General features: G+C 39.7%; 1 protein-coding gene across 1 annotated transcript; it reads right to left on the bottom strand.

Annotated features, from left to right (window-relative positions):
- Positions 1-459: 459 nt before the first annotated feature.
- On the bottom strand, positions 460-15,925 carry LOC101174904 (GRAM domain-containing protein 2B). Its single transcript, XM_011473956.3, has 13 exons — positions 15,670-15,925; positions 5,918-6,094; positions 5,258-5,321; positions 5,097-5,169; positions 4,905-5,008; positions 4,711-4,809; positions 4,442-4,513; positions 4,103-4,171; positions 3,937-4,024; positions 3,694-3,783; positions 3,391-3,490; positions 3,206-3,313; positions 460-2,525 (listed from the first exon to the last, which is right to left on the bottom strand). Exons 1-13 carry the CDS (start codon positions 15,759-15,761, stop codon positions 2,507-2,509), a joined length of 1,155 nt encoding a protein of 384 aa, XP_011472258.1. The 5' UTR covers positions 15,762-15,925; the 3' UTR covers positions 460-2,506.
- Between the last annotated feature and the right edge of the window lie 1,286 nt (positions 15,926-17,211).

The following is a 17,211-nucleotide window of genomic DNA, read 5'->3' as shown; positions in this document are numbered from 1 at the left end:
AGTTAAACCCGGTTAGCTTGTAAGACAGTGAATAGAGCTCAAGGCGGTGCAACCATTTCCATCCCAAATATATTACTATGTATGCTTTTTTTGAAAAGACAAAAAATAAAGTGAAAAGAAAATAACCATTACTTGCGCTCCTGAAATTTGGACACTAGATGGTGCTGTTGTACCATGACTATAATTTTACTTTTTAAGAACCTTTGTTTTCAAGTCACTTATTTATAAAATATAGCAAACCTGTAAATTGCCAGTTTTTCCAGAACCTTTAGATAAAATAAAAAATAATAAATTTTAAAAATGCAAAAAGAAATGTAGGCGCATACCTTCAGTTTCTGTAACCGTTTTTCCTAATCAAACAAAAAATGACAATATTTTTTGAAAGCTGCCAAATCTACATAAGATTTATTTCTTTGCAACATCAAGTTCATAAGAGCAATAACAAAAGACAGCAGGAAATTATTTATCTCAAAACATGTTTAATTTTGTACAAGAGTAAAGTCATCTCACAGAGACTGCTTTGGATTACATAGAATGCAAATAAATATATTTTGATATATTTAGGACCATAATAGAATTAAGGACATTAACGACCGGTACAAAATTATTTACACTCTGAATAGTGCAAAACCACCTAAATGCAGCCCTCATCCAGTCACGAGGACAGTAGGTGTGTGCGCTGCCCCCTGGTGGGAGGGAGGAGTGTCAACATTGCAGAAGACTTTCTAGGGATGAATGGAGGCCAAAGTCGTCAACACGCCCCCATCCAAAGGAGCTTCTGCCACCAGGTTGGATCAGATATGTGGTTCAAATCAGTTTTCATAGTTATCAAAACCAGGAAGTAAGGAAACGCGAGCATTCGGAGAAAGTTGGTAAAGGTGCATTCAAGTCAGGGAAGACTTGACTCATCCGAACACGCATATTGAAAAAAAAAAAAAAAAAACATTTTGAAAAAACAAAAGATGTTCTGAATGTGAAATCAATAAAACTTGACTTTGATTAGACAAGCTGGATACAGGATGATGTGGACGCCACCCCGGAGTGAAAACAAAGATCTTAGCACCGTCAAATCTCACAGAATGCCAACTTTTGCCATTTCTTCCCCATCCAAACCAGGTGTGGGGGGGGGTTTGGACCCAACACATCATTTAAAGTGCGCTTGCTCTCTCTTTGAGCCGTTCTTTTCATTCCACTGTCTTTTTTTACATTTTCTTCTGATTTCAGCCCCAGCAAACATCAAGCTCCACTTATCAACACAAACACACAAAAATAAATGACATGTTTTTCCATGCATAACAGTTTGTTGCATATTGAAACTCGCTTTCGGACCATTTCTTTTGCTTTTAAAAACTTGGACCTCGCAGCACGGGGTTTTTTTTTTTAAGCTCCCAGCCCCTCAAACGTGACAATAGCGAGAACACATTTACAGTATCAGTCAAGTGTGTCGTTTCTGCAGACACATGCATTTGAAATATTTAATAGATGCTACTTAAAAACAACTTGAGGTTCTAAAAATGTCGTTTAGTTCTCATTCGGCCAGTCCAACAGGATCTTGGGAATCATTCTGCTAAACCGTGTGTAAAGAGGACATTTCTACACTTTTGAGACACAATAGAATAATTCAAATGCCTCTAAGACCACTTTGTCAAGATCTGTTGTACTAAGTATTTGTGCATTGATGATGCATTTATCCAGTGACGCCTGGATGGAGTATAACCTCGGATCATTAAACAGGTTTAAATCATGCCAAAGACAAAGAAAGTAATACTGCAGTGATCACTGATTGGAGAAAGAGAGAAAGGAGAAGACCTTTGGAAAAAGCAGCGAGCCCTCTGTGGGCTGATCTGCGTGGAAGAATCCCTTCGTCATCATTTCAACTCACATCTGATTAGAGAGATAAGACCGATGTGAAGGACGCAAATCTGAGAGAAAAAACCGAGATTGGGACAGGACTGAGTGTGCAGCTCAGAGATGGGGTGTTACGTACAGACAGAAATGTTATCTCTGTGCACTCATGCAAAAGACATGCGCCGTGTGCATCTTTGGCTACGCTTAGCACTACGTCTCCAGTGTTGAGGTGCAGCAAAAGGCGCTACAGCCGCCGATGCTGGCTCGATATAGCCCTGTTTATATGCATGCTCAGGAAGAAGAGGGGCAAAAAGAGGTTTGTGCAAAGTGCCCATCAACTTGGCTTGTGTGGCAGCTTGCAGAGTCTGAGCCCCTTGGCTTTGGTTCAACGGACGCGCTGCAACCAGGCAGCGCCCAGAATACATTTGGCTTGGCTGCGTGGACGCCAGCCGTGGCGTGTCAATCTGTTCTCTGAACCAAGAGGAAGCATAGCCCTTCAAGTCATCTCTAAAATTGCACAAGTTCTTCCACATAACAGCACAGGTCATAGAGAGAGGAGTTGGAAAACCACTGCAGTTAGCCCTCCAGGTTCCGTCAGAAGGAGCCCAACTTATCTTCCAGTCATGAGTCAACCAATCTCTCCTTCAGTCATCCAGTGTTACGTGTCTTTGTGATACCTGTCGAGACAGAGGACAGCAGTGAGGAGCGGCACAAACCACACTCCAAGATATTCAGTTACTTGACAAGAAGGCGGCACCCGTGACATGAATTTTCCATTTTCTTGAAAGTGGTTAGGAGTTTAGAAAAATGAATTAAAAAAAAGAAGATCATCATCATAAGCCCAACTGGAAAAGAAGGGTTTTTGAAAACCCTCTGATCTTGTTTCATCTTCGCATGTTGTTTGAGTGTCAAAAAAATAAAACAGTTCTCAAATTCTATAGTTCAATTTAAAGATCAAATAGTGAACAAATTCAAAGAGTCTGCTGTTTCATATGGTGAAACTGTTTTGCAAGGAGCAAAGAAAACCACCGTGCTCTACACTTCCTGTCTTCAAGTGCATTTCTCAAACAAGCGACCGAGTTTGTTCTAAAAAAGTCAAGAGCTGTGGTTTGAGATGCTGTGAATATTCCTCTGCCTAAAATGAAGGTTTGCTTTTGCTAAGAAGACCAAAAAAAAAAAAAAAAAGAAACAACTCAGGACAGTTTTGCATTTTATCCTGATTCAAATAAAACTAACGCAGTAGAGCAAATTTTATCAGATGACTTAGAAGGACTTTTGGAACAAACAGGTTGTTCTGCATCCGACTAAATGTATCATTCTTGATAAAAATTGCTGAAACAGCAGAAACAAACGCTACCTGCTGTGTAAGGTGAACTCCGGCAGCGCACCGAGCGACGTGAGCTGTTCCTCCAGAGCAAAAATACGCAGACCGATGTAGCCTGAAGACAACAGCAGCAGCACAACCCTGCAGGACACACACTTCTGTTAACTTCCATCCCAGAAAAGAGAATAAAACCGCCGAGATAAAAGAGGGTCGCTCACAAAATCAAGTAGATAAAGAGGAGGGTGTTGAGGGTGCTGGCCTCTCTCTGAACCAGCAGAGACTTTGCTTTTTCAAACGCATTCCACACAAAAGATCCACCTGAAAGACAAACGGGAAACTCGGATGTCATGGATCAGGTTCCACCATTACTTTGCTGCTCATTTCTCTGGCACTTGGAGATTTACTTTACCACAGCTAGAAATACAATCGAGTTAACGAGGACGTCAGACGACGCATTTATACTAAGACAATCCATATAAACAGGAGATATCATAATAAATGTTTACCAATGGGGGAATTACCTGAGTCGGAGGACTCCTCTGAGGATAAGCTATCATTTTGCTGCTTGTGCAGGCTGCTGAAAGTTGAGCTACTGCTGTGAGGTGAAGCTTCTACAAAGAGAAAGCAGAAGAAGAAAAAAAAAAGTCATCTTTTCATAATTAATGTCCAGACATTCATATATATGTATATATAGAGTCATTTTTCCCACACTTCAGGGGGTTTTTTTTGGGGGTCAAATGAAAATGGCTGCCTGAAATTCTTACTTCTCTGCAGAGGCTGCTCCTGTACAGACTGACTTTCTGAGCTATCTATCTGGTCGAAGCTGTCATCCAAACTGGACAGGCTGGAGTTCTGTAGACATAAAGGCAAAGAGGATAAATATGCTACAACTCCAGTTATTTTCTTGGACTTTTAACCAAGATGTCTTACTTCAAGTTTGCTCTTTTCAAAGCTGTTTTCGCCTGAGGAGAAGAGCGGGCTGCTGTTTGTGCTGGCGTCCTGTCATTAAAATAAAGAAAAATAAAAAACATTCATTATAGGACATGATATAAACCCAAAGAAGATCTGACAGACTGAAAATGTCACATACATATGCTGTGGGCTATCATATTTGAAAAGAAAAGAAAAAACTGCCAGCCAGCAATGCTAGTGCTGTGCGGTTGGGTTTGTGTGCTTTGAAGCCATGTTTTACATTTCTATCACTTGTTGGCTTAGTGAAGTGTGTCTAGCTTTTGAGTGGCCTGCTAGCGTTTGATCCAAGTCACTCACCTCTACCTGAGGACAGACGGAGCAAAGCAGTTGGTAACACGACTCTCTGTTCCGCAGCGACACAAAGAGATACTGGACAATGAGAGGGAATCAGGAATATTAGTGGTTTGTTTGCAGGCATTCCTAGATTACAAAGAGACTGTCAGATTTTATTTCAACTATAGCAACGCTCAGGATTTTTTGAAAAAAAAGACGAGTGATTTTACATGGAGCTCAATACTAACTGGAGCAGCCTTAATGAATGTTTAATCGACGTCTGACAGACTGACCTTGAGCCCTTCAGTGGTGCGAATGGACAGGGCGTTGGGGACCAGCAAAGCCGTGTTCTGCTTCTTCACTATGTGGATGGAGGAAACTGGAACCACCACCTGCAGAAACCACAGCCCCAACACAACAACAAGACTCAGATCCCACTTCGGGCAAACTGAAATCAGAAGCAGGACAGGACTAGGCTCCTGGCTACCTTTGTTTCCTTGAGCAGAACAGAGGAATAGAAGCAGGCGTGGGTGTCGGTGATGTACAGCCGACCGTGGTACGGCACTTCCCTCTGCAGCGCACAGATGTATGCTGGGAGGAAAAAAAAGAATGAACTTTCAGCCTAAAAAAGAAACTTATTTTTGTTCAGTCTACTTCTAGCTTATTTCCATTTTCCTACCGTGAATCAAGTCTTCGCTGTCGGGAATGTCAGGAAACAACTTGTGGAATGTCTTGTTGTGCTTGGTGAAACTCTGAAAAAAACAACAAGATTTCTTTTAAATGATATAGATTAGATTACTATTTAGTCAGGAATTGCAGTTAAAGTGGGGCTGGGCTTACGCTTTTTGTGCCAGGCAGCTCCGGTTTTTCAAAGCTTTTGCTGTCAACATCAAATGTTTGGGACCTGCAGAAACGTAAAAGCATGACCGTTACCGTGGTTTGAAACAAAAACAAAAGTGCAATCAGGTTTTGCCGTTAGGATAAAATATAAACAAACTGTCCAGTTAAAGATGTACAGATCAAATAAATGTCAAACTATCTTTCCTGAACTCAGCTAACAACTTAGGTTTTTTTTTATTATAACGGTTTAAATTCAACTTGGCACAAATAAAAACCTGCTTTTAAAGCTTGGCCTCAGCATGTTTGTTTTCTATTAATCAGTTTAAAAAAATTTTTTGGGGATTTCTCCAGCAACAAGGAGTATTTATCAGCAGAAATCCATGTTTGTGACATAGTTCTGCATTTTCTTTATAGCATAAAACGTCACCTTATTTTTGAGCAAACGACCATCATGTGAGAATTCGGTCAGCTTTCATTGGCTGTGAAGTCATGTGCGTCCCAACTGAATAATGACTGGGAGTCAGATGGGGTCTTGTGACGGATGTTATGAATGGCTGCAAGTCTTCAGCGTTCAACTCTGAAGGTTTCTCGTGGTGTAAATGAAACTTGCAGACTTGGTGAGTGTTTCATGGCGGCAACGCGCTCGTATTTTGAAATTACCTGACTGCTACTTGTCTGGTGAGGGCTTTGTGCTGCTGCTGGATCTCCAGCTGAGCCGCCTCCAGACTTAAGGCTTTCCTCGCCTCCACCTTCTTGATGCTGGCATTGCTCTGGCTGCTCTTGCTTATTTTTGCTTTGGCCGGCAGCCCTCCACCACTGCTCTCCACTGGATAATTACTGGAGAAAGGAGAGATGGAATTTAAAAAAACATGTTTTATCATATTTCAGACTTTTAAGAAAAGCAGAACTTGAGGTTCCACCTGAAGAAATGAAAATTGTTATCCGTTTTCGACAGACATTTCTTATTAAATCTGTATAAAACTTAAATAAATGATAATAATTTAACAACCAGATATTTTCATTTGCTGTTACTGTTTTCCAACTGTTCTTTGCAACTTAATAAATGTTAAGTTTCACACAGCTTTGGTCTTGAATCATTTGCAAGAGAAACGTAATAAACAGACCGCTTTCTACTCAGATCAAAGCAGAAAATGACAAAGAGATGTATTGGACATACTATGCTCTTATCTTTACAATGTGCTGGAAATGGCATTTTACCAAATAAAAATCTGTATAGATACATGTTGCATCAAGGACATCACTTAACAAACACACATCTGTGAGGGCTGCTTGACGGACAGCACAAAAATGACAACAATCTGTAAAAAGCTCAGATAATTCCAGTTAAACTCGACTTCAAATACACCAAAGGAGCAAAAAAGTTTTTAAAAATACTGAGAGAACACCAAGTCCGTCAAGAAAACAATCAAACAAATCCACTGATTTATGAAACACAATCTATGAAGATTACAAGAAATCTAAGAGGAATTATCCTTTAAGTTGAACCCAGACACCCAAGTGCTGAAACACGAAAAACAAAAAGTTCTTACCTGCTAATTTTAACTCGCTTTGATGTGCGGAAATTTATATACCTACTGACAGTAGGCATTTCCTAATTTTAAATATACTGAAAAAGAGAGCTCTAACCAGCTGCTGACTATAAACTGAGCTGCCTTGAGTTAAAAAAAAAAAGAAAAAAAAGATTCCAAAGAAAATTCACAAAAATAAAACCATATTTTTCTACTTAATGAGTGGTCCCAGGTCGGTTATGGAGATATAAGCGTGTCCCGCATCGTCCCACATCCTGAGAAAGAAAGCAACGGCTGTTTTTCAGACTACCGTAAATGTAGAGTTTAGAGGAAGCCACTTTGTTAGGAGTGAGTGGTGTGACACTCCGTAGCTGCTGACGTGGAGCTCTGTCCCTCCCCCATGACCAAATAAGCATGGAAGGACCAGCCTCCCTTACACAAACACACAAAGAGCACATGAGAGCCGACCTGTTCAGAAAAAAACAGATCCTGTCCTCTGACAAAAAACAAAACTATCTTAACTATATTTACTGCAGAGAAAAATGACACAACTTGGCTAAAGAGAAAGAGAACCTCTGAAAAAGTCATGCAGCAAACTGTTGTGCCTGAGGTTGTTTTGACTAACGTCTTACTGGTTGAGTTATAACCGCTTTTTGCAAGAAAATGATGAAATAGACAGAGAAAAGGTGATTCAAGCCCTTCCTCGGAAAGTAGCTGCTGCTTTGCTCAATTTAAGTAGTTCAAAAAGTGGAAGCCATGAGCAAAAAACAGCAAACATCAGGACCTAAACTCCTAAAAATTTGATATAACTTTGTTGGTTCTTGCTCCAGCAACATTCAAATCCAAACTCTATAAGCAAACAAGGGAGATTTGACATGACAAGACAAAAATACATTTTCGAGCTGGGATTCAGCATAAATAACGCTAAGCTTTATAAACAATTCAAATATTTCCATAATTCTTCTTCTTTCTCTTTCGGCTTTTCCCATCAGGGGTCGCCACAGCGAATCATCCTTTTCCACCTCACTCTATCATGGACATCTTCTACCCTAACATTAGCCAACTTCATGTCCTCTGTTAAGACATCCATATATCTCCTCTTTGGCCGTCCTCTTGCCCTCCTGCCAGGCAGCTCCATCTCCAACATCCTTCTACCAATATATCCACTATCCCTCCTCTGAACATGTCCAAACCATCTCAGTCTGGCTTCTCTGACTTTGTCGCTAACACAGGCAACATGAGCCGTCCCTCTGATGTACTCGTTCCTTATCCTGTCTAACCTGGTCACTCCTAAGGAGAACCTCAACATCGTCATCTCCGCTACCTCCATCTCAGCCTCTTGTCTCTGTCTCACTGCTACCGTCTCTAACCCATAGAGCAGAGCTGGTCTCACCACTGTCTTGTACACCTTTCCTTTGAGTCTTGCTGACACTCTTCTGTCACACAACACTCCTGACACTTTCCTCCAACCGCTCCAACCTGCCTGCACTCGCCTCTTCACCTCTTTTCCACACTCCCCATCACACTGAACTGTTGACCCCAAGTACTTAAACTCCTGCACCTTCTTCACCTCAACCCCCGGTAACCTAACGCTTCTACCTTGATCCCTCTCGTTCAGACACATGTATTCTGTCTTACTACGACTGACCTTCATGCCTCTTCTTTCCAGAGCAAACCTCCACCTCTCTAGCTGTTCCTCCACCTGCTCTCTACTCTCACTGCAAATTACAATGTCATCCGCAAACATCATTGTCCAGGGAGATTCCTGTCTTACCTCGTCTGTCAGCCTGTCCATCAGCATAGCAAACAAAAAAGGACTCAAAGCTGATCCTTGGTGTAGTCCCACCTCCACCTTGAACTCCTCTGTCTGACCTACAGCACATCTCACCACCGTCATACTTCTCTCATACATGTCCTGAACTACTCTGACATACTTCTCTGCCACTCCAGACGACCTCATACAGTACCACAGCTCCTCCCTCGGCACCCTGTCATATGCCTTCTCTAAATCTACGAACACACAATGCAGCTCCTTCTGACCTTCTCTGTACTTTTCCATCAACATTCTCAAAGCAAAAATGGCATCAGTGGTGCTCTTACGGGGCATGAAACCATACTGCTGCTCACAAATCTCCACCTTCTTCCTAAGCCTGGCTTCCACTACTCTTTCCCACAGCTTCATTGTGTGGCTCATCAACTTTATTCCTCTATAGTTGCTGCAGTTCTGCGTGTCACCCTTGTTCTTAAAGATCGGAACCAGAACGCTTCTCCTCCATTCCTCAGGCATCTTCTCACTCTCTAAAATCCTATTGAACAACCTCGTTAGAAATTCCACTGCTGTCTCTCCTAAGCACTTCCATACCTCCACAGGTACGTCATCAGGACCAACGGCCTTTCCGCTCTTCATCCTTTTCAGAGCCTTCCTAACCTCATCCTTTCCAATCTCTGCTACTTCCTGCTCCACAACAACCACATCTTCCTCCCTTCTTTCCCTGTCATTTTCCACGTTCATCAGCTCCTCAAAATACTCCTTCCATCTTTTCTGTACACTCTCCTGGGTTGTTAGCACCTTTCCATCTCTGTCCTTAATCACCCTTATCTGTAGCACGTCCTTCCCATTTCTGTCTCTCTGTCTGGCTAGCCTGTACAAGTCCTTCTCTCCTTCCTTTGTGTCTAGCCTGTCATATAGCTCATCGTAAGCTTTCTGTTTGGCCTTTGCCACCTCTCTCTTCACTCTACGCTGCGCTTCCTTGTACTCCTGTCTACATTCCTCAGTCCTTTCTACATCCCACTTCTTTTTAGCCAACCTCTTCCTCTGGACGCATTCCTGTACTTCCTCATTCCACCACCAAGTCTCTTTACCGTCTTTCCTCTTTCCAGATGACACACCTAGCACCTTCCTACCTGTTTCCCTGATAATCTCTGCTGTAGTTTCCCAGTCATCTGGAAGCTCATCCTGACCACCCAGGACCTGTCTCAACATCTGCCTAAATTCCTCACAAGTTTCTTCATTCTGTAGCTTCCACCACTTGGTCTTCTTTTCTGTTTTCCCTCTCTTCTTCTTCCTGACCTCCAGAGTCATTTTACACACCACCATGCGGTGCTGTCTGGCTACACTCTCTCCTACTACCACTTTGCAGTCATTAACCTCTCTCAAATGACCTCGTCTATATTTGTCTTTTAATATTTCCATAATTAAAAGACAAAATAATTTGCATTCTTGGGTGTTCTAAATAGATTTTTTAAACGTCTGTTTAGGAATCTTGAAACTAACTGTCCCATTCAAGCTTTCACAATGTCTGAAAAGGTGACTCTTTGACTAATACTGAAACAATCGTTCCTAATCAATTTGAGGCAGATCGCTTTAAAACCGGTTTCTCTGGAAGTGTTGTGTGTGTAGGAAAAGCTTCCCGCTTTTTAGGCTGTAAAATAAAGATTTGAAATGAAAAACTTCTAAAAATTAAAAAGGGGACAAAAAGATTTTGGCAGGTGCTGTTTTTCAGCACAAAGAAGACATTTACCGGTATATTCTTTACATGGATCAGAGAAAAACAGGCCCATGGGTAAAATGGAAACCAGATCGGTTTCGAAATGACCCGTTTGCTCTCATCAGAAGGAAAAAAGAAAGAGTGAAGGTGTGTTTGAACTCTAACCTACTTTCCCAACAAGGTGTGTGTCGTAAAAAAAAAAAAATCATGAAAAGGTTTTATACGTATAAAAAAAAAAGTACGGTCTTATTCTTTTCCCATCAGACAATTCAAAACAAGTCAGAACTACTCGATTATAACAGATGAAGGATTGAATTTATCACAAGCACAAGTTGTGTCGTGTCTAAAAGATAAACAAGATCCTCACTAAATGTCATGTTCTGTCACATTTAATAACAAACACTTTGATATTACTTCTTTATCTGGATTTGTTCCGGTAAAAACTTTTGGCTAAAATATATAAAGTGAAGGAGCTTTAAAGTCACCCCAATGCATGAAGATACAATCTGTCCGGATCTTTGGTTTATTAGAGTTAATAATAATGTCAAAAGTTTGTGGGAAAATGTTTCTAATCCAAAGTAAACATTGGTACACATAAGACAAAAAATAGAATATTTTGCCTTAGGGAGAGTACTTCTTTTATGTCTTTTTTTTTATTTTGGATTTAGCATTCCTGTTTGATCAATTTTCACTTGTTGGTCTTGATAGCTTTGCTTTGACTTACGTAATTTGAGAAGTTCTGGGTGAAATGAATACCTCAGCTAATGAGTTCAGCCTACCTCTTTGGATCCAGAGAACAAGAAAAATCCTCATCATCACTTTGTGGATTCATCAACTCCTTACTCTTCTCCATAACTAAAAATCTCTTTTCCACGTTCCTTCAAAAGGTTCTTCAACAAGAATGAGGTAGCAAATGAAAAGCACCTCTCACACCTCGCCCCAAACGCCAGCTCAGATGGGACTAAAGGTCTTTTTTACTGCAGCTGCCACAGCATAAAAAGTAGCATAAAGATCATGTCACCACAGGAAAAGGGCCAGATAAAAATTGACAAGCACAAGAACTGAATTGATTTGAAGCCCAAAATCCTTTTCCAGCCCCAATCCTTTCTGGTCTAGCCTTAAGGTTTGTTGACATGGAAACAGTTACCAGTGGGGAACAGAGTTCTATTCTAGATTCTAAACTAGAAAACCTGACCACTTTATTCAAAGCCCCATTCTCAATGACAACAAGGAGATGGATAGAAAAGCAGCCGAGACAATAAACATGACAAAGACCGGCTTAGCCCTTTGTGGAGAAGAGAAATGTGACTTTAGAAAGCAAGGCCGGTTGTTTGACTTCCATAAAAATGTAAAGCAATGGAAAAAAAGCATCAGGTCAATGAAGTGCAAACTTATAAATGCACTGAACTGAGCCATATCGCCATTAGCAGTTTATTTTCATACCCATGACATCACCACACACAGACCAGAGATAGTCCAAACATGACATGTGACTTTTTTCAGTTATCAATTACTCCTCTTGTCTTACAGTCGCATGATGGAAACAAATGATGAACATCACAAGTTTTTTAGAAACCAATCTGACCTAGATTAGAATATGAAAGACTACTCATGTGCCTAAAGCCTCATAGAACCACTTAGCCACATAAAATGATGGCTGTCATTGACATTAACATGTGAACAGAAACCCAATTTCTCCCCTCAAATCAGTCCTCAAGCAATATAAACTTCAAACCAACATTCCATGCTAAAAATGGAGATAAAACCAATTATAGATTAAGGACATGCCCCAGCAATATGATGCCCTTTAGCCAGGAAAAGTTCAAACATTCCTTGAATGCCAACAGCTTATAACAGAGTAACTGTGACATCATAGACTGACTTTATTCAACACAACTACACCTAAGTGTCCATTACACTATTACTATTACTAATTATGTTATGCAATGATTATAGGGAGGTGAAAGATCACTTCTTTTATTTGTGTAACTAATACAGCATGAACAAAGATCTATTGAATCATTTAAAAATACCGTTTTTAAAAATAAAACTTTTCAGCACTTTTAAGAACCTGGGGCTAGTTTATCTACCAAAAACCATCTCAGTCAGCAGAAAGAAAGTCCTTTAGGGTATAAAAACCCAAATGCTTTTACTTTTCTTCCCCAGATGATCCCAAGAGTCCCAATACAGACGTCAAACAGTCAGCTGGTCTGCAGTGCTGGAACATTTAAGCTAAAAGTGCTTCTATGCAAAACACTCTTCTATATCTGGATCATCTGCTTTGACAACGTGAGTCCCAGGTTCACATGTTCACACATTCATGTTCAGATGACTATTAACGTTCCTAGACTGTCGGTCTTTAAGATCTGGATGTGAGCACCATCTACAGGACAAACAAGCCGTGCTCGTCACATGACCCGCTGGCTTGTTTATCCCCTTAAGATATATTTATTTGAAAGAGGAGCAGCTGGTCTTTCAAAATACTTTCAATACTGTCAAAATACAAATATTACTGAAGTTTTTTTTAATTAATCAGGAACTTTAACACCAAACACATCTAACTTTATGTGCATTAAAGCTTTTAAAAAAAAAAACTATCCAGAATGAAAAAAAAAAACAACAAATTATAAACCAAAAGGTTTTGGATAGTCTTAGTTTAAAAAAAGAATTGCATGTTCATCTACAGTAAACATGTCTGAGTTTATACAGAGTAATCATTATGGGCAGGGAATGGAGCCAGCAATCAGAGAAAATAACAGCCTGTGGAGCACAGCAGCAAAGAAAGAAGTTCAAGCCAGTATCTATCTGTGTGCGCTTTTCTTTTTATTTTTGACTATGCCATAAAGATCAGTAATATCATTAGAAAAATAATCCTTTTCCGAAGATTAAGAACAAAAAGAATTCCCGAGTGAACTTTATCTGCCAGAAACTTCAAGCAGAACAGAGATTTTTTTATAAGCGTGTGTAAGGAAGTGTGTGTTTAACAGTGGGAAGTCATGTGGCCTTGCAAGTGCAGCATCTCCCTTGACCTTTTCTATAAACCTAGCATTAAGACAGAGGAGGTCTTTCTTCAAGGCCACCCTACCCCAAGGCCTGGCATACGCACAGGAGAAGAAAGGTCCAATGATTTGCTCTAGAAACAGATTTTGCACCCTCATAAAAAAATCCAGTTTGCAAGGAAATCATAAAGCAATTTAAAATTTAAAAAGTTGTGTCTATATTCAAGTAGAAGAACAAAAAAGCTTCTATAAAGCACTCGAGTTTAAAGAGATAAGTTGGCAGTAAATTGATGCGCTGATAACTCATTTAACAGTTTATCTAAAACTAATAAAGGATTAGGAAGACCACAGCAACAGATTGCATTTTATACAAACCTTTTGCAAAAAAAAACATTACAATTATAAAAATAAGACTCACAGTTCTCATATGACCTATTTCAGTTATCACTTTAAAAGATAGAGGATATCACCCCTAACCTAAAACTTTGATATCACGGGACTTAATGTAAACTAAACAATAATAATTAAACAAGAAAGACAAATACATTACACCAACAAAACAATCCAGTTATGAAACACAACATTTATTGCAGAGCAGTTTTTCAAAAGTTGTTCAAATTCTACTGGTCAATTTGTCCAGCCTCATGATCAGAGTGAGTCATTTCTAATCCCAACTGTAGAAAATCAAATGATATCAAATAAAACTAGACTGTAGAAATAAATGTCAGAGGAACTAGAGAGTAAAAAAATGAAACTGTCAAAAGGAGCATAACCTTTTTGTTGGCACTGGAACGATCATTAGCGTGTGCGTCTGGCAGAGGGAGCACAGCTTCAACCATAAACAGCCGGTTGACTCGCAACACTTTATTAAAAGATAAACATTCTGCAGTCTTAAATCTCAAACTCTTCTTTTTCTCTGGACAACATTAAATTATGGTCCAAAGAAGGCATTATGCTCCTTCTTAAGAGCATCTTCTGGGAGCCAACAGGACGCCTGCCCAGCTGCCACACCCAACATTCTGAGATCCTCCTTGACTTTACCTTCTCTTTACCAGGGAGTTTTTCTATGTGCATGTTATACAAACCTCTAGGGGGGAAAAAACATGCAAAAAAGTTCATAAGCAAATACTCAGCATTCAGAGCTGGTTTGCACTTGCTACAATGCACCGCTGTTTCATTGCAAGATGGCTGCAATGTTGGTCATACTGCTTCTAACTTTAGTATTTTAATTAGTAAACTTCATAAGATAATGACTACTAGATGACGCATTTAAAAGTTAAAGGCTTGCTACTTCCACAGTAAGTGAAGGCCTTGTATTTAATGATAATCAGTAGTTGACTTATTAGTGGCAGAGCTCTTACGCTCCACCAAATGGCTATCTAAGGAGAGGAAAACATCAGAGGTAAAGCTAACTGGAAGGGGCATACAATCAGGGAGATTCTTGATGTGCTTACAACACCATGTTCTACCTGTGGGCAACTTCTGATTCCTAAAAATAGAGGACACCGACTGCTGTGTACGTTTTCCAATGGATGCTATATAACTAGACACTAAAAGTGTGGATTCTGTTTTATGATTTAGTGGTTAAAGGCCTGAAAGTTGCTTACACACGCTTCTGAAAGCCTGCAAAGCTACGTTTGGACAGGATAATTCACTTTGTAGGCAGGCAAGATTAATAACAGACAGATGTGGATGACATAAGGACATTAATAATAATAATAATAATACATTTATAGTTGGGGCTTTAAAGTGTAATATTAAAATGCCCACAACAACATCTCTAAATCAACATTATTCTCTCTGATAATAAATCAGAGATTACCAGTACAATTACAAATCCCAATTTTTAGATTGGTTACACTTCATCCGCCATCACTGTCAGCTCGATCAATAGTAAGGCTTAACACAGGAGGACGTCGACAAACACGTCTAGTCCACACTGGTTTTAATTACATGTATAGATATTTATTAAATTAAGATATTTGTTTTAAAAAAATTTAGTAAATATCGAGCATATATGTGTATTTTATATGCATGGAGATAGTTTTGAAAATTGCTTAGTTTAAGTGGATACATTGGTCTAAAAAAACAAAACAAAAAAACAGACAAAAAAGCACACACCATTTAAATGACATCAAAAGCTAACTGCTAGCATGCTAGCAAACGCCATTGACTCAAGGATGCACTTCCTTCCGTATTTCTTCACCCATAAGCCCATATAAAAACACATTTCCCTGAATTATATTTAACTGTAATAAAGACAAGCTGACACTATAAAGATAGCAAGTATGTTGTCCGACTAGAAGCAGAAACCGTTAGCACATTATATTCTGGGTTGATGATGATGTTCGCCCGGCAGATAGATAGCGGTTCGGCTAAGCATACGAACAACTCACCTCTCCCTCATGAAGTGCTTTATTCTGACGATGGCCTTTTCGTCGATCTTGCGCAGGAAGGTTTTCAACCTCTCCCTTTTGTTTTCAAGCATTCTTCTCAGCCTGCCGGTTCGTGCAGAAACGACTCTCCACGCCAAACTACAACGGTATTCTTTACCATCAGCCTCTTTGCGTCCCCATCTCACTTCATCCTCGGCTGATAAGGATAATGATCCTAAATCGGACCAAGTTGGCCATCCAATCAGAATCGACAACAGGCGAAAGGAAAAATGGTCATGTCAGGTTGGTTATCCAATCAGAAGATAGTGGTTGGTTTCATGAGACCGCCCACTACCATATATGGTGTTAGGGCTGTCCCACTGTCTGCCACAGCTTGAGACCTATTTTTGAAGGCCTAACAGTGTTTCCTTCAAAACGTTTGTTTTTACTTATAAATAGCGTCTCGTGTGTGAAGAGGAACTCACCCATCAGTTATGCAATTATTTATATTGTGCCATATCACAATGAATTTCATTTTGTATTGAACAAATATTGTTATTATGCCTAAAAAACCTGGGTGTGGCCTTATTCTTTGATGTTTTGCATGCTGCATTTCCTCTACTGGAAAGGGGGCTAAATTTATTTGTATTGGGACAAAAAATAAGTCCTAATTGACCAGCCAAAAGCTGTACAAGCAGCCCTTTTATGACTAAAACCATTGCTAATAATAATAGGAAAAGATAATAGAGTTTTAGATTCACATTTTTATCACATTTTATGGTTACAGATGAGATTTTGAAAGTGCTTTCAGTTTTTTAAATGAACAATAACAGGAAACTTGTGAAGCATGTGGTCTTCGTTTCATATTGAAATGAGACTGAAAATAATTAAAGTAGGTATTGCGTTGATGAGTTATCCAAAGAAACACTGAATACTTTATTTAGTAAAAAGCCAAAACTTATCTTCCTTTAGTCAGATTATACAAAATATGGGAAGCAAAAACTGCCAACAATTCAATGTTCTGATCTAAAAAAAATTATAAAATTTTCTTTGCTCTCAAGTTACCAAGAGCTAACATTTAGTGCTTTCTTTAGTTCTGCCTGATAGACATAAAGAACTGCTGTAAAAAGTGACAAAAATACAACAGAATTTGAGGTCAATTTCAATTTTTTTAGGCTTAGCTGGCCAAACATCTCATTTTACTTTACCAATTTGTCACAGTTGGACTTAACTAATATTTAAAAGTTCTCTATTTAGAGAAGCCAGCATGTACATGCATAAAAAGCCTTATATTTCCTTATATTATATTTCCTCTCTGTGTGGTTCAGGCACTGCCATGCCTCCAGGAACAGAGAAGGCAGTGTGTTCCCACACAACAAGGCACACGCACAATCCTCCCACAATGCAGCCTGCACAAGCCACCATCCATTCTTGCCTTCTGTCCCAAGCATGAGCAATGACAGACGCCTCTGTGCTGACTCCTTCCAGTGGATGATGAATTATTGTGTGGCCAAAAAAGAGTCACCACTCAAAAGCGAAGGACAGCAGGTCACCTATTAAGTT

This window comes from Oryzias latipes, chromosome 4 (assembly GCF_002234675.1).
Source record: "Oryzias latipes chromosome 4, ASM223467v1".
Classification (NCBI taxonomy): Eukaryota; Metazoa; Chordata; class Actinopteri; order Beloniformes; family Adrianichthyidae; genus Oryzias; species Oryzias latipes.
This window is presented reverse-complemented; position numbering and strand designations above follow the sequence as displayed.